The 23810-nt window shown below is 34.0% G+C and overlaps 1 protein-coding gene across 8 annotated transcripts in view; it reads left to right on the top strand.

The window, feature by feature from the left end:
* EPHA7 (EPH receptor A7) overlaps positions 1-23810 on the top strand; it is a 112664-nt gene that overhangs the window by 75752 nt on the left and 13102 nt on the right. For 2 of the 8 annotated variants that reach the window (XM_072408655.1, XM_072408652.1), the window contains exons 6-13: positions 4059-4183; positions 9104-9296; positions 10324-10432; positions 11837-11892; positions 16360-16485; positions 19738-19923; positions 20319-20380; positions 23372-23482. In XM_072408655.1, coding sequence (XP_072264756.1) covers positions 4059-4183; positions 9104-9296; positions 10324-10432; positions 11837-11892; positions 16360-16485; positions 19738-19923; positions 20319-20380; positions 23372-23482 — 968 coding nt within the window. The remainder of the gene's footprint in view (positions 1-4058; positions 4184-9103; positions 9297-10323; positions 10433-11836; positions 11893-16359; positions 16486-19737; positions 19924-20318; positions 20381-23371; positions 23483-23810) is intronic. The other 6 variants (XM_072408654.1, XM_072408653.1, XM_072408659.1 and 3 more) reach the window with 6 other exon arrangements.

Genomic DNA, 23810 nt, shown 5'->3' with positions numbered 1-23810 from the left:
ACAGTAGCTTTGGCTGGGCATAGGGATACCTCACTTTGGTGCCCTCTCTTACTAACATACTTCTAAATCAACACTGTTTCACTCACAGTTCAAGCTTGGTTTACCCGCTGACTTTCCTGGACCTCTGTCCCCTCTCATGCGGCCTGAAACCCACTCTGGCTCCCTTCTTCTGCCTGGAACAGATTCTGGCTCTCTTCTCAGCCTGGAACCCTCTGGCTGCCTTCTCAGCCTGGAACCCTCTAGCTGCCTTCCCAGCCTGGAACCCTCTAGCTGCCTTCCCAGCTTGGAACCCTCTGGCTCCCTTCCCAGCCTGGAACCCTCTGGCTGCCTTCTAGGGACACTCCAGCCTGCAACAAAGTTGCTGATCCTCTTCCATCAGCCTCTTGCTGATCAATTTCCTTTCTCTCTTGCACCTGAGTGCAGGTTCACATTTACCCAGTCAGGATTGGGTTGGGCCAAGGAACCCATCCTTTCACTCCCTTGGCTGGCTCCAAAAAAAAACCTATCCAATCATCCTCACTTTTATTTCCCCGGAGCCTTTAATACACTTTCCTGGCACTCTTAGTGACACTCTGTCACAATACATACTGCCCCAGTAAATACACAGGATTTAAGGTGAAAGTCAATGGAATCAATTAAAACCCAACAAGGGTCCTATCCCTTACCCACTAAATCCAAAGTATAAAGTTCAGCTTGAAATAGCTTGGCAGTTTATGACATTTTGCAAATTTGAAGAGAACAAATGTAACATTCTAGACAAGCTTTCCTGCCAATTAGAGACCTCAGACCTACATTACAACAAGTGCAAAGTGCAGTAATGATATGAAGGCTGCATTAACCCGTAAGGACCACAGTATACATTCTATCAGCTTAGATCAATCAGGACGTTGATGATATTTAATTGATTGCTGTGAGGTCCCACATATTATGCATTTTGCTTGCCTTCTAAAATTAGATATGAAGTGTAAAACCATTTTCTTGCATTTCATGGATTTTGGTTGGGTATTTAAAATGAACACAAATTCTGTATTAAACTGTTGTTAACAAAATGCTTATCCATTCCCTCCGTCTGCGTGAATCTTTTTTTTTTTTTTTTCCTTTCCATAAGTACACTTACAGCAAACCATCAGTCAATCTCTGTTGTTCAAGTGGAAGAATTTTCAACTAATAGACTTCAAAGGAATAAGGGATTATATTGTAATAAAAAAATCTTGAGTTTTTTACCTGTAGTGATGTGTAAAAACAGCTGCTACACTAAAAATGACTTTTTTCTCTTCACTTTCTTACTGAAAAATAAGTCCAGCTTCTGGCAATGCAATTGAGTCTTATTGGATTTTGATGTACATGCAGAAAAAAAAAAAAAAGAAGGTAACGCTTAATCGAAGGTTTTGAGACATGGGGATGAATCTGTAATTCACACCTAGCTGAGCTCTCCCAGCATCTGCTTTCTGCTGCTTGAGAAAGCGTTACATCTATGAGAATGCAATAGGACAAGAATTTAAATTAAACATGCATGGCTTGTCTGTTTCTTATGACCTGGAGTCAAGTGGTGTCCCTGGGTAAATGCATTGATTTTTTCACTCGATTACCAGAGATGAGCAATGGTAGAATCACTTTAAAATAAGGTCACCAAAGAAACAAGAAAAGATGAGATGAGAGAAGATCCTAGGGGTGCAAATTCGAAGCAATCTTTGGTTGGCATTCATAATTTTAATATGATTAACTGTGTTCACAGCTTTAATGTGTAGGGAGTGTATGCCGAGAAATTATTTTTCTTGCGCTGGTTATACCTAATGAATGATTTATAAATACTTTGTTAGGATGCAGCCAGCATGGTGTCCCTGACCATTAAGACAAGTAACTCGATAATCTTATCATTCTACATAATCATACCAATTAGTTTTTTTTCCTTTGCAGCATGAAATAAAGTATTTGTGGCTTCATAATCCCAAAATGAACTATTAAAGGATTTGTGTTTATACAGCAATGCAATGCATCACTTTCACATTTCTCCAACAACTGTTCACCCAAGATGGCTCTGAAAATAAACCTGTTCTTCATGATAAACCTTAAAGATATATATAAACCCTTAACAATGAGCTTCAGTTGTATGCTGACTGTTGTTTGTTAAATTTACCATTAAAGTGATTTGTTATATATGTTTTGGAAATTGAAAAAAAAATATTAACCTGTTATACCTGTTAGAAAATCCTATGACCCCACAAGTTTCTATTCTACCTGCAGTGTCATCAAGGAGTATTATCAGCCCTTCACGGTTGCAAGTTTTGAACAAAATCCCTTTCACATGACAAGGTGTTCTGTAGTCCTATCACACTTTTTTATGTCCTAGGGTGACAATGCCCCATGGGTTCCTAACAGTGGGTGATTGCTGTCAACCTAGTGCAGAAAGTGTGTTAGGACTACAGAATACTTCCACATCTCTGTTCCATTCTCCATATATTTTTATACTATATAGTATTTTAAATTTAATCCATGACAAAGGATTCCAAGAGCATTATGAGTTAGCTATGTTAGAGCTGCCTGCTTTGAGACAAAATTTGTCCAAAGGAAAATTCAGACATATGCTGAAACAAATGATTGATGTGAGTGATTGAAGTTGTCAGTGATGTGCAGTTCAACTGTGTATATATCAGAATGCTTTCATCCACAAAGCAAATAAAGAGAGTCTTTAATATGTGAAAACAATTCCTAAAGCAGCACCTGCTGTATCAAAAGCAGAAAGCAGAACACATAATTTTATATTATAAAAGTGAAACATTGAGTAAAGTAATATAACAAAGAAAGACTGATCCCACAGTGATATTGTTTAGAAACTACCACTTAAGTGGTTGCCGAGCCAATTGTTAATCTCCATTGAGTTAAGTCCTTAGCATGTATGTATGTATACAAAGAAATATGCCCAATACCTCCAATACCATTGTAAATTCATATTGCATAAGTACCAAACAACTGACTGAAGGATTCCACGTAAAAAGTGGTAAATTGTCATCAAACCATATTAAGTAACCATAATAGCCATGTATTTCATCAAAATGAACAGATGAATGGTGAACATGCTGAAACATATTTGGGCAACTTGAAAAAAATATGTTGGCTTTGTTTTTTTTTACCAATCAATCTTTGTACAAACTCTTCCAGAGTTCCCAAAAACTGCATGACTAGGGCCTACCCAGCCACCCACAGTAGGTGTTGGTGGATATAATGGAGATTGTAATTAGCCACCAGAATGGTCGTCTTGATCTTATAAAGGAGCCATCAATATGTTAGATTATCTAGCATTTGATTTTGGACCTTTGTCCCAAGGTATAATAAGCACAACAATAATATATGAAGATTCCAATCTGTATAGAGCATCGTACATATATTGCTATATTTTATTAAAAAGATGCTGTGAAATGTGATATCTGCTTAGTATCTAAGCCATTTCTGCAGCGATCTTTGTAAAGTGCTTTTTTAGACTGCTGCAGTGTTAAAATGTGATGAGGTCTGCACTGTGATGCTACCAGCAGATCACACCATCATTTTTTATATCTATTTGACCATTAGGCAAAAGTATGCATGCTAGTAATTACAATGAGTTATTACTTTGTAACTGCCATTCTTCAGTTAATACTCAAATGGCTTTAAAACATCTCTTTTTGTTGTTTTGTTGTTCTATTTTCATGTATAATAAATATTTGGTCTGTCGGTATCTCACAAGAGATTAATCTGAAAGCTTGCGATTTTTGGCTTAATTAGAATTCATTTGCTTAATTGTCAGTATAATCCCATCAATTCCTATTTGCACAATCTCAGACAATGCTGTCTTCTGCTGTTTGCACTTTAATTTACATTTCGATGATAGTTTATGAGCATAATAAGGCTTTGTTTGAATATTCATTAGTATCTGGATTTTATTGTACTATATGAAAAAGGTGCTTTATTTTAACGTAATGAAATCATTAAAGTCACACTGTGAGAGACTGATCAAATGTGGTGTTTTATTTGATATAGACAACAAAATGTTCTTATTTTGTTATCATCCTGTGCTGTTTCAGCTCCTTCCCAAGTAAGTGGCGTAATGAAGGAAAGAGTGTTACAGCGCGTTGTCGATCTATCCTGGCAGGAGCCTGAACATCCCAATGGAGTCATCACAGAATATGAAATCAAGTATTATGAGAAGGTAAAAGCCTGTACATTTAGAACACAAAAATATTCCCTAATTTTCAACAGACGCATAGCATAACAGTTGGTATAATAACTTGTGGATGATCAGCAACATTCATTTTTACATTTATTTTTTAATATTTGTAGTATCTGTTGTATCTACATTCATTTCATTTAACTTACTCCTAAACATACTATGAAATATATTAAAAATCAGGGCTTAAGTCCTAATGTAACCAATCATATTCAGGGTCTCACTCTCCTTTAAATTTAAGAAGGAATTGTAGTAAGGACTGTACACTTGCAATTTATTTACACAAGATCCAACCATTCAGTTACTTCAAGTATGTAAATATGATTTTCTCTTACTAGATTCCCATACATACACTTTAAATTTGCCTTGCTGATAGTTAAAATTTTGCAGGCCAATTTGACCGAAGGCATGGTATTTCTGCCATTTATTAAAAAATTTTTATTCTATCAGGTGAAATCGATGTCTTCTAACTAAACCACTAGGTATACATTTATTGTATACATTTGACAAAACAGTTATAATGTATCTATTTTTTTTTATTTCATTTTTTTTATGATAGAAATTTATTTATGATAGATATTTTTTTATAATTTAGACATTTTTTTTAAACATGCATATATTACATGCTGCTTCTTTATTTTTATTTTTTTTCCTTAAATATTATTAACTGCTTTTCCTTCAATTATTTTATTTCTTTCTAACTTACTTTAATCAAAGTAATTAAACCAAGCTTGAAATCAGCTACCGCACTGATAACCAGAATATTCAGTAATGTGGAGCAAGTCTTTCATAATCTATTTTCAAGCCTACTACAACCTGTCTTGTTCTGTTTGATTTTTCTTATCTGTTTCTTTTTTGTCTAATCTATTCATGCCTGATCTTTCTATACCCTCTGTGATTAATGGAATTTCCCTGTCTTCTCTTTAGCCTGATCTCATCATATTTATCTTAAAGAAATCAACACTTGAGCACAAAATTTCTCAAACTACTTCTTTCCCACCTCATGTACCATGTAATTTGTTGTAAGCCCTGGCTTCATTCCCAGCATGCTACTTTCTATGCTGTAAACTCTGTGAAGATAGAGATACTCATTACATGTTCCAGTAGAGCCCTCTGGTGCTTTTGGCACCTACTGTGCCCAACACAAGAAAATGTATCACAATTACTAAAATATCACAACCTTATTGCCAACTTGAGTCATTTTTACTCTGGCCTTGACTTCTTTTTTGACTTTTAGTCCATCTATAAGACATGCTGATTTTATATTTGAACCAAATTCACAGAAAAGCAGCATATTCAATATGTAGGAATATACTGCATTTCTTGTAAACTTTACAGTCCACCCTATCCAAATTCTCCCTAACTACTGCTTAAACTATCAACATTTAATTTAAGCTTCAGCAATTAGGAGATAAGTTTGCTATACCTTATACTATTCTAAGGTATTATATTGATAGAAAATTGGTCTACTTTAGTTTAGGTGTATCACTCTATAGAACAGAGCAAATGCCAAATATCAGTTAGGGAGACTAACTACTTTAAATATGACAGTCTTCTTCCTATTGTATTTGGGAAAACCTTTGTTTAAAGATGTCAGAAAACTTTAAATTTAAAAGCAGAAGTCTTTACATTAAATATATACAATACTAAGCCCAGGGTATTCTTTTTTTACTATGTACAAGCCTACTTTGTTCCGAGGATTTTACCACTCATGCTAATAAATATTTGATGGTGTGATGTCAGTGAGCATATGCTTTGGGTTGGCTGTCCAGCCATATACATTACTGGCACTAATGTCTTCAAATTTGCCTAGCCATTACATTTGCAATGTTAACAAAGAAGTTCCCACTTCTATCATAATCTGAAATCAATGAAAAATGAAATTTAATATAATATTTGCATGGTTCCCAATGGAGGCATTTCTTGGGAATTAAATTTCCCCCTGCATTACAAGGCTCAGCCTTTAATTGGTGCATACTGAAAAGACTTATTACTTCCTGCTTACTGTCGACTGGATATCATCCTAATTTGTTTTGCCAACTTATATTTTAGAAGAATATGTCAGCCAACAAACTTTTTAGTTTCTAAAATACTTTCTAGTTCTTTACTTCAGTACCTATGTGGCCACCCAGGTCTACCGGTACTTTTTACATTAAACAAGACCAAGCGCATAGTGTTCTTTTTGACTTTGATTAGTATTATACCAGATTAAAATTTCAACATACAGGGCCTTAAAATAAACATGTAGGAAGAGAACATCTTTGAAACTTGCTGAAGGTTTCCTTTAGTGTTCAAATAAGAGAAGTCTAAAACAAGGTGCTGTAGAAGTAGCCTATGTTTAAATAAATCTGATCCAGATATCTCAGCTGTTGTTCATGTGATACAGTATTAGTAATAGATTGTCCTGTAACAATTTTTATTAAACCTGGGATCTCTGGATCTTTACTCTAAATCTACAACAACCTTATGGTCAACAGTTGCAATTCTGCTTTCCAAGATAATAATAAATATATAAAGGTTAGTTACATATTTCTACAATGCTATCTTTACATATCTTCATTTTTCACTGGCTGTCATAGGGCTTGTTAGCTTGATTATTTTTACTACTAGAAGTTATATTACATTATTTATGTTCTATGTCTTAAATGTTTGTGCCATTTCTCCTTCTATAAATTCTACTTAAAATAGAGTCTCATATATACTTGAATCATATTGTGGTGAAACTTTAGGACAAGGTGAAAAGTTTAGGACATTTAACGTTTCTTTAAATGTGAACCTAATGAGAAACAAAGTTTGCACACACATGACCTTTCTGATCTGAACACACATCTAGAAAGGTGTGCATATGAAAATAATATAGTTTAAAAAGGTAATTTTCTAATAGCACTGGATAGGTTACAATTATTTTGTCAGCAGCAATGGGACAATTTGAGACTAGTCAAAGATACCAATGGAAACATTACTTTTCATGAAAGAAAGATCTTTTGAAAGGGATTAGGGTTGTTTTTTGAAATAACAAAATTATTTAATTGTAGAATTTGATGGTTTATGATAAGATCACTGGAAATCGTCATTTAGAAATTTAGACATTTTGAAAAATCGGAGAAATTGAAAAAACAAAACTTCAGAGAGTTTGCCAGAACTTCACAGTATTGTAGGTTTGTCCTCAGGGACCTTGTAAGAAAACCCACAAAAAAGCAAACAAATATAATATATCTGCAGCCATGTCCACAAGGGCAATGACCAAAAGGAAAGGTCAACAAAATTAATATTATTGTTAATATTATTTACACATTGTTTTAAGGTTCCCAAAATGACAATGTCATAGTAAAGAATTTTACAAAATTCAAATGAAACTAGATAGGTAGATACTATTATCAATTTCCATTGCATAGTGCAATAAAGATAAGAGCAGGAATTATTATTACATACAGTTCATGTACGGAATATAAAACAGCATTACAAAAACTACAATACAAAGAGTAAAACATTTTTATTTTATGGAGTAAGCCAGCTGAGAAGATATACACTAGGAAAAGGATAGATAGACAGACAGACAGATATCAAGTTATCCAGATATTTAAAAACAGCAGTGAGACAAAAAAAAAAAAAAATCAAGAACAAAATTACTTTTATATGACTCATTCACTGCAGTTGGTCTTTCCTCATGCCTTTCAGCTCTTAGTTTGAGTTTGAGTTGAGTTTTTAGTATGAATATAAGGTGAATGGCATAATTTATAATGCAGTTCTCTCCCATCTAATGTGGATGCAGAAATAAAAAAAGATATGTATACAATTTTTTTTTTTTTTTGGTGGCAGTGATGGTTTTCAAAAACAACTAACTGGGCACTGCTTTCTTTTTTGTATTAGCTGATAAAGGAGGTCCTCTGTTTTTAGAGTGAGGAAAAGGGAGATGGGGGTTATAATCATTTCAGTGAAATAAAAAAAAAATCTGCTAATCTAAGCGCGTAAGTATATAAAAAATGAATGGGGCAAGTAGGAACTATCTATCAGTTTCTTTACTCTGTACTGTAGTGATTTTAGGAATTATTGTATGCACCATTCCTTTTCTTAAATGGCTGTATCACAATTTTTTTTAAATGTGGCACAAAACAGGTATAGCTGCTGCATCAAGATACTAGATTGTACTAATGTTTTGGAGTGATGATGAGAAAACACTCTGACTGGTAGAGAATCCCTTTAAATGGTATTCTTAACAGACCAAAATGGACCAAAGTTACTGTTAGATTTTTTTTTTTGTAGGCATTTCTTTTTTTTTTTTTTTTTTTTTTTATTTTTTTTTTTTAATAATATTGACAGTCACCTAATAAATTAAATTTGAAAAACAAGCCACATTTATATGTAAAAGTCCCTATGTGCTCACAAAGTTTGAGATTTTTTGACACTGAGAATTAACATTATTAATGAACTTGGTCTGGTGTTCAGTGCAGTGTGTCTTAGTATAATTTTGGGCAGAAAGTCAGCTGTGCTTGCTAAAATATATTTCCTGAGCATCAGAATATCTTTTTTTTTTGCGATTCCGATTTTTAGTATTGTTAGGATGATAATGTTACCTAAACTGGTTTCATATAAAAGATTTAATTTAGCTGTAACTGCTTTTTAAGAAAATCACTAAACATGGCTCTACTGCCTTGTATTTAGTCATCTTCCAAGTTTCTTTTACCTTTGCAATCATGTTCTCAATCTCAAATATCACATGCTAATTCCAGAATTGTGTTGCCATCTGTTGCATCTCAACCTTCAAGTGAAAATACATTTTTTGATAGGCATGAAGGACATGCCCGTTCCAGTTATTGCTGCAAACTGCCGTCTTCCAAATTATTCCAAAGAAATTTACATGTTTCACAGATATACTTTTTTTTTTTTTTTTTTTTTTTTTAGGATCAAAGGGAGCGTACATATTCTACATTGAAAACAAAATCAACATCTGCTTCCATCAATAATCTTCGACCTGGAACTGTTTATGTGTTTCAAATCCGAGCCTTCACTGCTGCCGGCTATGGAATGTACAGTCCTAGGCTTGATATCACCACCCTGGAGGAGGCTACCGGTAACCTTTCAACTTTTTTCTACAGTATGTAGCAAGTTTACTTGTAAAATATCCATTCACAATATACAAAATAATTTTTTTTTTTAAGTTTACATTTGTTTACAATGTTGTCTGTAACAAAATGATATTGTGTTTTCCCTTGGTTTAATAAATCAATTATTCTTCAGTCTTTTTTTGTGTGTGTGTGTATATATATATATATATATATATATATATATATATATATATATATATATATTTATATATTAATATAATATATATTACATGTCGTCTATGTGTGTTGTGTAGTAGTGCAAGAGCTTCTTGATCACATTAAATGCAAAAAGAGTTCCTGTGATATATTTATAATTTACATATTAATTGACAACATAGTGATATATATATATATATATATATATATATATACATTTATATTTATTTACTTTATATTTGTAAAGTAGGAAATGTGTCATTTATTATCATCATTCTCTGAAGGTAAATCTTCCTGGTTTTAAATTACAGTACATGATTCTCTGTAGGGATAGTGTGGTAATTGGCACATTCACTGTTTTATAAATATGCGCCTTAGAATGTTTTACTACCAAATCTGGGTAATGTTTAGAAGTCAGTCAGGTTTTTACTGGTATCTGTTGCTCCGTCAGATAGTTTTACTCCCATTCACTGTCCCAGTGTCAACCACAACACAGCAGAAACATACCTTTAGAGTTCAGGAAGGCTAGAACCCTCATGGTTTTAGCAGTCTCTGTGTCTTTTTGAAGATTTTTTTTTTTTTTTTTTTTGTCCTCTGATAGCAGTAAAAGTTTGATAATAGTTCTCATTCTTTCGGGCTACATAAAAATAATAAAAACTTTAATTCATGCATGTCTATGGTTATGTATATGGTGGACCGCATATTGGGTTGTAGACTGTTGATCCAATTATTAAAAAATTCTAATGACAACATATGTTGGTGTTCCTTATGCAAGAATGATACTGATGTGTAAATATAAATTTCAAAATGATTTCATGTTTTAAAGTAATATGTGTTTTGCTGTTGTTGTATCTTTTGCAGCTACCGCTGTAACCAGTGAGCAGAATCCTGTCATTATAATTGCCGTGGTTGCTGTGGCAGGCACTATAATTTTGGTCTTTATGGTCTTTGGATTCATCATAGGGAGAAGGTATTTTTTTCACTTTTAAAGACAAAAAATAATAGTAGAGTATGGTAGAGAGTATGCACAAACAAAATTAAGATTTACTCTACTCTGTAATTAACAGAGAACCTGAATAGTATTGAAACTTTAGACATTGCCACTATTAAGGTTTTATGCTAGCTAGTCGTCAGGATACTCCCTGTGCATTGAATGAAGATAGCACCCAAGGCTAGACTTTATTTCATTAGACATTTGGATTCGGTCAGAAAGTTATATATGTGTTGTCTTTTTAGTTTGGATATGTCCTACTTTATCAAATGCTGAAAATTGTATCTTCCTTTACTTATCTGCCAAGGATAACTGTGCAATATTGGTGCCACATCCAATTCTTTCAACAATATCTCTAACAAATCTAAACAGACTTTCAAGAAACCTTCTCATATTTCAAATATTTCATAAATAATAATTGATTTAAACATTGCGCAGGGAAATGTACATATCAAGTTTTACACATATATATGCAAAACATATCCAGTCTCAATTTGACAGGTTTCACAGAATTTGCTTTCTCAGGAATTACAAGACTTCAAAATTAAACTACAATATTAACAATTTTTTGTTACAACACATGCTCATATGATCTATAGCAATCAATCAAACATTATACATCATCACATGATAGATATCATCAATTAAAAACAATAAAAGGATTCAGTTGCTCATGTACTATGGGGTTGGTGAACCTCCTAATACAGCCAGGTGCTGCTATCTGCAAACAGCCCTGAGTTCTTCTGATATTCCTAATAAATATCAAAGGTGATTTCACCCATGTTATCTGTTCAAAACTTCAACTCACGCCATTCACACGTGAGCTACATATGACAAAGTCTAGTTAAGGTACAAGTTCCTCTGATTGGCCTACCCATCTTGTTTATGCCAAGGATTAGGATATCTACAGTTATTGTAATAATTGAAAGTTAGGAGATTGCTTTTATTTCTGGATCTTGTCCAGAGTATCTATCTTATGTGTTTTTGTTGCAGGAAAAGCCTGTTGAACAAAACAAACTTATTCCCAAATCTATGTTTATTAGGCTTCAGACTGCATATGTATATATTTGTAAAGTAAAATTAAATTAGAAAAAAAAGATTGCTGTGAGTTAATCATTATGCAAAGTTCTGCTGCAGTCTAGTGTCTTTGCTACTTGTACCACTAGGCTAGCTAGGGTCCTAACTTCTCTTCCAATATTAATATTATATGCTAGGGAACTTAAACAGTTGTATTTATTTAATGTGCTTTTTTGCCTTGATAGAATCAGTAACTGCATTTAACATCATTACCTTTTTTTCTTCATTAATATATTATATATTTTATATTCAAACTGCATAAGGTACATCTTCAAAAACTAATTATAAACCTTTCACCATGTTTAGGCATTGCGGCTATAGCAAAGCTGATCAAGAAGGCGATGAAGAACTTTACTTTCATTGTAAGTGTTTGCTTTCTTTATTTTCATGAATCATCCTCTATTTTAATAATTTATAAATCCTTAATAGTAATTAATCTTCTCTGCAAATAGCAACCTGAATGTAACAAGGGGACACAGTAAATCAAAGCCGAACCTCACTTCACTTAGCACACATATTTGTTCTAAAACAAGGAGTCATTTTGTTCCCTATGTGATTATTACTTTCACACCATTTTAAGGACCTCCCATGAGATTCAGTAATTTGAAGGTCAGTGGTCAAGCTGCTGTGGTTTTTTGCCAGTAGCTGTTTTTCCACAGTCTCTTGTCAATCAACTTAATGAAATGCAATGATTGCAATTTTCCTAAACATGGAACACTTTATGCAAACAGTTAATATTATAGCATACTTTTAAATGAACAATCTCAGTATGATTTACCTATATATGTCACAAAAAATAGGCAGGTCAATACATTCTACCCAGTATGGAGGATTAGCTAAATCTGCTGATTTTACCAGTCTACATATGAGCAAAGTGGCATACAGTTGGCCCAATTCTTTATTCTGGATTTAATGTGGATGACTATTTGACTTACAATTGAGAAATATCCCAGGAAGAAGAAGCAATTATAAATAAGAGTAGAGACAATATCTGCAAGCATCAATCTTCTAAGACAAAATGAGGACATGGAAATTAGATGAAGAAGAACACAATTCATTTATATTTATGACAGAAATTAGAAATTGCTGATACAGTAAGCTACTTTACCCATGTTCACGCCTTAATGATGACGATCTCAGTTTAGATATTTTCCCATTTGTATTTTCTCCCTTCAAGATTGACTTTTTTTTTAGCAGTTTTATGACATTTACAGTATGACACATACAGGGTATTGTGTGTATATATATATATATATATATATATATATATATATATATATATATGTAAAATTATGGCTGTAAGATGCCTCCTATATGACAAAACCAGGTTTTGGATGAGATACATTCTAGAAGCTATTACAGCTGCTCATTTATTGAATGAGTTGGAACCTCAGTTAAGTTTTCTTTGTTTAAGGATGTTACAACTTTTAGGCTGGGGTTTCACTATGACTTTGTGTGTCGCAAAGCACTCTTGGCAACCCAGCCTTAAACCAAGTAATCATATAATGAAATGTGCAAAATCATGCTGACAATGAAAGAGAAAAATAGAAATACCCAAATTTAAATCCATAATATTTGCCTGTACATGGTTTGTTTTCTTGCTTGCAGTATAAGCGTATTTTATTTTACAAAAGACTGTTTTTAATATTTTTACATAATATTTTTTTCATTCGATATGTGGGGGTGCATTTTCAAATTGCAGGATTTATTTCCCATATTATCCTATGCATCCACTATTGCTATTTCACAGCTCTAAGCAAAGTATTCTTGGAAAGCCAGATTTTATTTTTTGCTGAACCGGTTTGTCAGCATGCATTGAAAAGAAGGCTTGTGATTAATTTAATCTGACTGCATCAGCAGCAACAGAACACAGTGGTCACCAGCTATTTACAGTTGGTTTTGTTGTATTGTTCTTTTGTATAAAGCAAATTTTCAGGAGTATGAATGCCTTTTTTATTGATTTTTTTTCCTTGTGGAAAAAAAAACATTAAACTTGGTTTAGTGAGGTCCACACTGTACCTTAATTTTCTATGCGCTTCCATCTTTCATTGAATCAAGCTCTTTTAAACAATAGCTCTGTTTACTAAAGCAATTGCAATTTACATTTTTATTTCCTCCTATGGTTTCTTACCAACAATGCTTTGAGATCCCAGCCAACACTATTTCATGTTGGTATGCCAGAGTAGCTCTCTCCTGTCAAAATGTTTTATGACAGCTTGAATAAAGAACCATCGGAGGCCCGTTTGAGATGCACGAGGTTACTTGGAATCCAGGCCGCTTATCATGGAAAACGAGAGTGTGGTTCGTTCTCCATCTGCCTGCCTGAAATGACATTGTAGGAGGTTAACCTATTGTTTCCTATGCCCTCCCACTCTCTCTCTTTTATTCATCTACTTCAGACTCACCAACAGATAAGAGCAAGGTGTTGATAGGAAAAAATACAGACTAAGCGATTTAATTATGCAAATGAGAGCTGAAAGATAAATTAACTGCTGGCATTCCATTCAAACTGTTGCTCAACATTGTCAAAATTCTGATTTATTCAAATGAGAAGTCAGAAATGCTGGTGTCTCAAGAAATCGCTAATTTATGCAAAAATTCTTGTTTTTTATGTTATTGTTTTTTTCCCGGAAGTCTTAGGATACAATTAGATAGAAAAATATATTTGGTGAAATAGACAAAAAGAACCTAAATATATTGAAATAAACAAAAATAATGAATGCAGGGTCTTTCAGAAAGTTGATGAATACATTTATATTGATGCAGACATTCACATTGAACCTTTCTATTCTTTCATTTCCCTAACCGCTGTTATTACATTAAAGGATTCATTGTGAAAAAATGTACTGTCAAATATCAGAACTGAAAGCAAAACCACTGTTTTGGTTTGGATATCAAATTGCTGACTTTAATCGATGCATGCATGTAAAACAAGTAATGTTGTGCATAAATAGGATTTCGTTTTCTATTACAGATAAGACTTTTTTCAGCTAAACAAAAACCTGATAAAAGTAAGAAGCCAGTCCAAGTAGCGTACCAATAAACCTTTTGTATGGGTGTAACTCTAGCCATAGATGGGCAGTGTTTCTACAAATTATGGTGCAAGATGTAGACATCCGCTTGCTATTTAGCATTTGAACATGCTATTGTTTCCTGCACCACTTGCCCAAGGAAAAATGCCTGTCACCTTTAGAAAATGGAATAATTGCCTGGGTCAAAGTTTAACAGTAAAGAATATATATGTTAATAAATGTGGTTTCCACTGCCTGCTTGATGTACCCCTAAATTATTTGAACTATGCCTGAGATTTACATTCAGTTGAGGTAGAATGAAGCTGTGTTTTGACCAGCCTTAGTTTTATTCCATCTCTAAATCATACTTAATATAAATCCCTGTTCAAGAAGTATTGTGATTGAAAACCATCCCTTATTTCCCCTATTTAGGGGTTTATATACCACACTATGTGGGAGAACCTTATTTCATCAAGGCTCTATGCTAACAAACTTGGGTCCAATTTGAGCTTTGGCATCAGTTTACTATTTTTTTTGAGATTTTTATGAGATCATTTAGAACTGAAATTGAATCAGGTTAATTGACTGGTAATTGACCTGCTTCAAGAGTGTTTTAAACAAATGCAAAACAGCTAACAAAAATGCACTTTAAAACAAACAAAATCCTCCTACGTACACCCTTAGGCTATGTACACACGTCAGATGATTCTCGGCCGATACGAACTGTCTGGCTTGTCTCGTTAGAGGTATAGCGGTCATACGACACCGTTCATGGATCTGTCCTGGGGTGGAAGAAGAGAAAAGCGAGCAGCACTCTGCTGTGCTTTCCACCCTTCACTTCCATTGCAGTCGCTTATATTCTCCTGTTCTCAACCAGTAAGTGAACGACCACAATGGAAGTTAGGGGAGAAAAATGTATGTACAGCGCTCGTTCATCCATCTTTTAGCCGTTCTTCACTGCTGGAAACAATCGTGAAAGATCGTTTCCACCAAAAATAACCAAGCTTGTGTACATAGCTATAGACTGGAGATATGGGGAAAATGTATAGCGTAACTTTGTAGCTCTGTTAGCCTTTAGTTCAAAAAGTGACTGCAAAGAAAAGCAGGATCGGTTTTATTCTGTTATTCATTAGCCAACAGTGTTTGTGTTTTTGTGTTTGGAAGGCCTTGTCCCCGTTTTGGGAATCTTTCAAGATGGTATAAGCAAAGTGATAAGTTAATTGTGTAATTTTTACGTTCCAAGAACCCTTGCTGTTACAGAGCATTACTTATCTTGTTTTTTTTTTTTCATTGCAGTTGCCCTGGTCTTACTTAATGATGCTGTCTGTCTTTTTTATAGTACATGCTTTTCAATTTTTAAATTGATTCACATAATCATAGGGGATATGCACAATCTAGCTGGTGGTAACTACATTATCAATTGATTGAGTTTCTACCTCACTTAGGAAATTGGAGTAGTGGAAATTAAGAAATTAAAATGTATATTTTTGAATGATATCACAGCTAGGCAGCATCATAAAAGTAATTTTCACTGCAGCACTCAAATGTTGCTGTAGCAGTTGGGTTACTCAACAAATAACGCTGTTTTATATTAGTATGCTGAGCTTTAACTTTCTTTCCTCCGGATCTTGTTTAATATGCATGTGTACACATACTAGTTATCATGCTGGGCTTGCACATTATCCTGATTCTTACATGTATTGGCCTCATGAAAGAAATACTTTCTGCCTAGCAGCTCTCAGTAAAAATGACATTCCTAGATAACTGCATATTAAGTGCATTTCTTCATCACTGTTCTGCCTTCTGACATCATTACAGTTAAATTTCCAGGCACCAAAACCTACATTGACCCTGAAACATACGAAGATCCAAATAGAGCTGTCCATCAATTTGCCAAGGAGTTAGATGCATCGTGTATAAAAATTGAGCGCGTGATTGGTTCAGGTAAGTCGAAGGTGTCTGTTTTCTTCAGCATTTCCATTTAGCCAAGATTCAATCTCAGACATGATATGACAGCAAATAATTACAGCTTAAAAGTCAAACACTTTTTTTAAATAGAATTTCTAAATGTAAAGTGGATTTAAAGAAAAGACAGGAAAAAACAGAAATATGCCGTGCTTGTGAAAACGGTCTTATGTTATGTGCTTTGTGGTATAGGAAATGTGGTAATATTGTTTTTATATTTTATGCATAAGCTCTTCTACTGTATGAATGCTCTTCTACTGTATCAATAACCTAAAAGACTGTCAGCAAAACATAATTTCACTGAAGAAACTATCAATTCCAGCCTATCAAATTCAGGCTTTCATGTTTAAACCTGTGTATCTCATTGCTATCCATAGGCATAATAAAAAGATGTGTACACTTGTTTTATATTGTTAGGTTGATATTCAGAAACCCCATTGTAAGGCATTGGGAGTTATTACAAATTGTCTGTTTAATGTTTGGAAATTCCACACACATGTTCCATAGAAAATTTAGTGAAGATCATACATGAAATCATTTTGCATATCATCCAAAGAAATATATTTTTAACATTAATAAGCTGTCCAAACAGTGCTCCACTTTTTTTCCAGCTGGTAATCCATTTCTATACAATGTAGTACGCTCCTTTCAGCTACTCAACCTTCTGATAGTGAGTTGCCTATTCTTCTATGTAAAAAACAGGGAAGTAAATATCAGATTTTTTCTCATAATTGTGACCCTTGATCTACTGTATTTTATAAATGGTAAGGGTCCCAGTATGGAGTGCTGCTAGCTGTGGCAGCAACCCCTCACTAATTAACTCTGTACTCCAAAGGGTAGACATATATGTGATATTACCCTTAATTTACCCATCAATATTAGACAAGGTTTACCCAGTACTTGCAGTTTGCAGTACTTTGCAATTTTAACAGATTCAAATGATAGTTATTTGGACAGCAGTTTCAGCAGATCCCTGTGGTGTACCTCCACCACTGACAAAGTTTATTTGTGAGCTGAAAAAATATGACATATAACTTGCTGTTTTCATGTCACTGCAGTAATAAACAAATTCCTGTAATTTGCAATAACATGCAGTCTTTTAAGATACAAGCGTATGTATAAAAGTGTATATCAGCTGAAGGAAACATGTTTTGGTGGTTTGACCTTTTTTTCTGACTGCATGTTAATAGCGATGGGTATAGTTAGCAATTACAAATGCAATGCTGCATGTAATCCTTTATAGTGAAATGTCTAATTTATTGTGGTAAACTGCACAACTAAAATACATGCAGTACGTGGGTGCTAGTGGGATTCACTCATGTGTTTGTTGGAGTACTTAATACTCGGCTCTACGTAAAGACTGAACCAGAGTACACATACATAAAATAGATACATAATTCATAAATAATAATTCACTGTGTAAACATGCTATACATAACACACACATCTTTATTACTTAATATGCTATGTTTGATAGACAAATACTTCTGCCGCCACAGGCAACCTAAGTAATGAATGTTAAATGCAAAATGACTTCCCAGCACACACATTTAAGGTATAATTATATACAACTAAACAAGTTATCCTGTGAACAACTCTATCTGTATAAATCCTACAGGTGAAAACAGCTAATCTCATTTCCTGACTTAATATATAATTAGATACAAGATTAAAAAACAAAAGCACGTTGTCATTAGGGCAGAGATATTAAATATCAGGTTCACTATCAACTGACAGGATGCAGTGCTTAATTCTGGCGGGATAGGATCGCTAAATTATACAGTGTGTATGTCATTTTGTGAAATCTGTGATAAGAGAGTTTCCCAACAACAGCAGGCCTTATGAGATTGTGTGACTGCATTGAAATGTCCTTTTGTTTATTGTCTGTCATTGCAAACCTGGGGCTTGGTACAAACAGCTTCAGTGTGATGGCTCCGTGAGGTAAACCTCAAATAACATGCACAGCGTTCACAAACACAACCTCACTGGTGCGCCAAAAATCAAGTTTATTCCTCAGTAAAAATTTATGAGCACTAAAGGTAAAGCAGTAAATTGTGTTTATTGCTGTTCTTTCATAAATGCTGTCTATGTTTGCAATAGAGGATTATAACAGGCTTTATTTACCATACTGGGATTTACTTTAATTAATCATATAATATCTTTGAGAATAAAATAGCATTTTACACATCACTTAGGTCTTTTGTGGGTTCTATAAAATAGTATTAGATTACAAACATTTCTTGTCTACAGCTGTTTAAATATACATACCAGAGAACACATAACATGGATTCCACCTGATTGTTTTATTTAGCATCTACTAGAAAAATAACTGATTTTAGAAAGTTAGGATTTATGTTTTTGTTTTTTAAACATTACTGTTACTGCAACCATAATACCAGAAGAATAGGAGCATCATCATAAATAAGGAAGAAAAAAAGAATTTATGTTGAAGAAATATGCAGATAATTCTAGACAATATATATAGGCTGTCAACAATGTAAAGATTTGTTTTAGATCTTTAGAGATGGTGTAATAATTACACTAGTGTGCCTAAAGCTTGGGTTGGAAATAGTGAGATGAATAGCTGAAAACACACAAGCGTTCAGGAAAGTATTAGCTTTGTGTCCTGCTTCACCTTCTTCAAATAGATGGGAATTACACTGTTTGGGGACTCTGATGATGCAGTAGCTGTTCACTTCCTTTCTTGCCACAAGCGGGGTCCCCACGCAGGGGATGTCTGAACACTGGAGCAGTGTGATAATTTCTCATAGGTAATGAATGTGCTTTAACATCCAGCCCGTAATGACTCTAACCCCTAGCCACCTTTGCCTTCAGACATGATAAAAGATCTAATATTCACTGATTTTCCAAATAATTGCTAAACAATTAAGCAACATTCCAACTTTTCCCTTCTGATTTGCAATGATTTAGATGCAAGTTTGTCTATGCGTAGATAACAAAATTATTCAGCACACAGGGAGATTTTCATGACGACTTAACTATTAGTCTCACGCAGGGGTTGACTTGTTTTTTAACTAACATTTTCTACTATTTATTTTAAGCCGACCCTCTCTACTGCCATATAGCGTAAAATAGATTTCACTTACTTTAAATCTAGTTTCTTCCATGCGTCAAAGTGGTAAATTGTACCCTATACATTGTATATTTATTTAGAGGATCCTTAACCTTAATGAGTATTTTATTAAAAAAAGTATTTTTTTTCCTTGGTAGGAGAATTTGGGGAAGTGTGTAGTGGCCGGCTGAAGCTTCCTGGGAAAAGAGATGTAGCGGTTGCTATAAAAACCCTAAAAGTTGGCTATACAGAAAAGCAGAGAAGAGACTTTTTATGTGAAGCAAGTATAATGGGCCAGTTTGACCATCCAAATGTTGTTCATTTAGAAGGAGTGGTTACACGCGGTAAGTAAATCTCCCGTTGTGGCTTTGAGGTTTTGCTATGCTTGGGTGGAAAGTTTTCAGTATTGCTGTAAATATTTATCACGTACAAATGGATGTTATTGAAATTCCTAAACAAAGATAGCCTTTCTCTAGGATTTATTTTGCTTGCAATATATCCTTTACATGGAAAGAAAGTACATTTCAAAGTGCTATCTCCAGTTTATGTCGACTCTGATTATTTATGTGTTCAAATTATTTCCATGCTCTGTCCTGATGTTTAAAACTGCCTATCTTGTTACCGTTTCTGCTACTCCCTAAATGGAAACTTTCAAGCCCAGAAAGATGTTTCTTATCAAAACCAGTGTGGCTTTGGTATGGTGAAGGTTTCACAAACATTTAACTTTTTATGTTTTTAGGAAAACCGGTAATGATTGTAATTGAATACATGGAAAATGGAGCTCTAGATGCATTTTTAAGGGTGAGTGCTGCTCATATAATATTTGAGAATGGATGTTTGTGTTTCATAAATATGCATGGAATATATGTTTACATTTACCTTCGCTTCAGCTGTATTGATTGGTAGGTAATAGGAAACCCATTCCTTTAATTTAAACAATCGTCTGAAGCAACCTAGTGGTCTAAGGTCTTATTCCATGGCTGGCAAGGGAAAATGGACAGTCCCTTGTTAAATTTTACTACTGTTTTATTCCTCATGATGTAGAGATTTCTTCAAAGGGTATATTTATTACAATCTTTACAAATGTTGTAAGTAAATTGTATATTGTTTTATTTGTGCACATTTCTGTTTAAGTTTAGAATCCAATAAGCAACAGCATTCTGCAGATCAGTGCTGTGTTATTTAATGATTCTTTAATAAGAATACAGCATAAAATCATTGTTACAAATATAAAGAAAATAACTTTTGCTTCCTGCACTTCTTTCATTACAGAAAAACAGGTTTTAAAGCTAAAGTAATTTAAATCATTATTTTTCTGACAAACTTTGGTATTGTAAGCCAGGGACATGAAATCATTAACTTTATAAATAGTATTGCTGGCATTCACATTCTGTTATGCCCTTATGGGGGTTTGAAATGTTCATTTTGTCCAGTAGTATTCAAAATTGTTCTCTGTAAATTAGACACAGCTGTCTATAATTATTTATGATTATCTGCATAATGATTGCAAAGACTCATTCCACGAGTCTAATTTCCCCCACAGCAAAAAGCAAAGTTTAAACAATTTAAAAAAAAAAGCAGTTTTTAATTATTTACAAAACTGATTATTTTCCTGCCCCGTCTTTTTGTCATTACATTTTCCATAAAACTAGAGTGTGACTTTAAAGTAGATTGACCGGGCTTTCTGGAAGGTGATGGGTTCCCGTACTTAGAACGATACACCTTAAGATAAAATGTGGAAGCAAAGCTGAGCTTGATTGTACCCTAGGCAGTTTAAATGACTTGAAATGACAGCAAAATATATTACTTCATTCTGTTTTGCCCAGCATGTCTTCATTTAATGGGAGTTTTGTTTTATTAAACATTTTTATTCTGTACATTCTGAATAGCCCTGTACAGATATCTTTCAATTCTCTCATAGCTGTGGAGACTATAGTGTTGTGAAGGATAGATGGAAAGAAATGCACACAAATAGGAAAAGAAACCTTTCTTGAGAAAAACCTGCAGGCTTCTTTTTCTGACCACTGCTCATACAAATGCTAGTTACCTGACTGTCATGCTATATCTCTGACTTAAGTGTTTGAAATCACTGCAAGTATGCAGCAAACATGCAGCTAAGATCTTTTAACTATACTGGTTTGTATTCTTTTATTAGGTTAGTGATTCATAGTAGTAAAACCAGTTGGTCAGGAAAACAACTACCATTTTCAGAAGTTGTACAACCAACTGTACCACCGTCCTGTCAGGTTTACTTTGCACTGCATGATGATGGCACTACTTGCTAATTCCCCTGGGGGTCTGGTGAAATGTTTCCTATTATTTTCCTTGGATCATTGTGGGAAACCACAAGTTAGGTTTGAGCATCTAGTTTTATATTCAGCCCATTAATACAAGTACTGTCTGGGAGCATGTTTTATACATTGACTCCTCATTGGTCATCTATTGCAAATGCTTCTTGTGTATACAACCCTGTCTCTGTTTTAAAGAGCCATAACTGGCATATTTTCCTGCAGGTTCCTGTCCATGATAATTTGTTCCTGTAAAGGTCCAATAAATAATCATGGTTAGTTATTGTTCCTCACCATCCACAGCTACATCAGGAAGTGTTCCAAAAATTGTTACTTTTAAATGAATGTCCAGTCAGTGAATTGGAACAAAACTTGAAAACAATATAGTTTTCTGTATCTTAAGTGCTTAGTCCCAAAGCATAAGTGGGAAAATGTGTTCAGTCACGCTGACATGATAATATTGTTATTGCTGGATTCTCACTTGCTTTGCTCTGACAAGTTTAATAAAACTTACAAAAGAATTTGGAGTAATGAAATACCAAGACACTGGATGCAAGTTAATTTAAAGAGTGCTTTACTTTCATTGCAACTGTATTAGCATATTGTTAAAGATCTAACATTTTCACCTAGAGATTCAGTGTTGTTTCATGCCTCAGCTGTGCAACAAATTATCAAGTATTACTACTGTACAGTATTACTACTGTAAAATGCGGTACAACATTCAGTTTGTTTGCCAATACTGGTCAGCTATAGTATTTCTGTGTATAAGACTAGAATATTGGAAACTTTATAAAACATTTCTACTACCACCATGCTGGGTAGTAAAGGATGTCAAATTAAACCATGCTTCAAACATACTTATAGGATTACAAATTTGCAGGCTTTTATAATTAACTTGTCGATGTAGATAGGTCAAGGACTCTTTAAACTATAGTTCATGTTTTATTCTACAACATTGGGCCATTTATAGTATATGCAGTGATTACAAGGGCAGACATTAACTAAAGGGGACTTAGGCTGTGTGTATGCTGATGAACCTGGTTGGGTACAGTATATTATTACAGACCTTGGATTATTAATTGTCTGTGATTGTTTGTCAGTGTCTGGACTATGCACGTAATAAAATGGCAGTAACCAGGAAAAGGTAGCAGACATAAGGCATAAATCTTAATTATGACCAGCTGCCTTTGTTGACCAAGAGTCACACATACATGCACCAGACATTTTTTAGAGAAAACAATAGTTTTCCATAAATGCAGTTGAACAGGAAGACATTCCTCAGCATTAATCAGCCAGAAATCTCTGCAGAGGTGCACAGGTCCATAGGTCCCCAAATACTTTTTAAATTGTTGGCCAATCTTGCCAGTAGTAAAGTAAAAATTGTCTTGTGATTATTTTATAATCCTGGCATCCCAGTACCTAATTTTCATAAAAATATCACAGTATTGTACCAACTTGTTATTGCATATATATCAATCTATGCTCTGATCATTTTCTGCTTCAGAAATCTTTGGAAATGTTTACTTCACCTCCTAAAGGTAAACGTACAGGATCTACTCAGACAATGCCCTTTGTTAAAGTCCAAACTCTAAACACACCGGGATCAATTGCCCAGGTAATTCCACATTCAGCCATTCCAAGCAGCACAGCCATCCATTAATCATTCCTTTTTGTTTTAAAATTGTTATAGATGTAGAGGTTAGAGATCCTATTAGTCTAAATGTAGGTATTATGAGGGAAGAGATTAGAAATACAGCCCATGCATTTCATTCTCAGTCAGTTTTGGAAACTGGCATGCTCCAATGGCACTAAAAAATCAAATGAAGCCAGAATGATTGTCTTTATTTTTACTAGCCACATAGAGCTGCCTTCTTGTAATGCTTAAGTGTCTATTGAAGGTCATATTCCAGAGAAAACACAACTATCTTAGAATCATTTCAACT

This window comes from Pyxicephalus adspersus, chromosome 4, assembly GCF_032062135.1.
Source record: "Pyxicephalus adspersus chromosome 4, UCB_Pads_2.0, whole genome shotgun sequence".
Lineage (NCBI taxonomy): Eukaryota > Metazoa > Chordata > Amphibia > Anura > Pyxicephalidae > Pyxicephalus > Pyxicephalus adspersus.
This window is presented reverse-complemented; position numbering and strand designations above follow the sequence as displayed.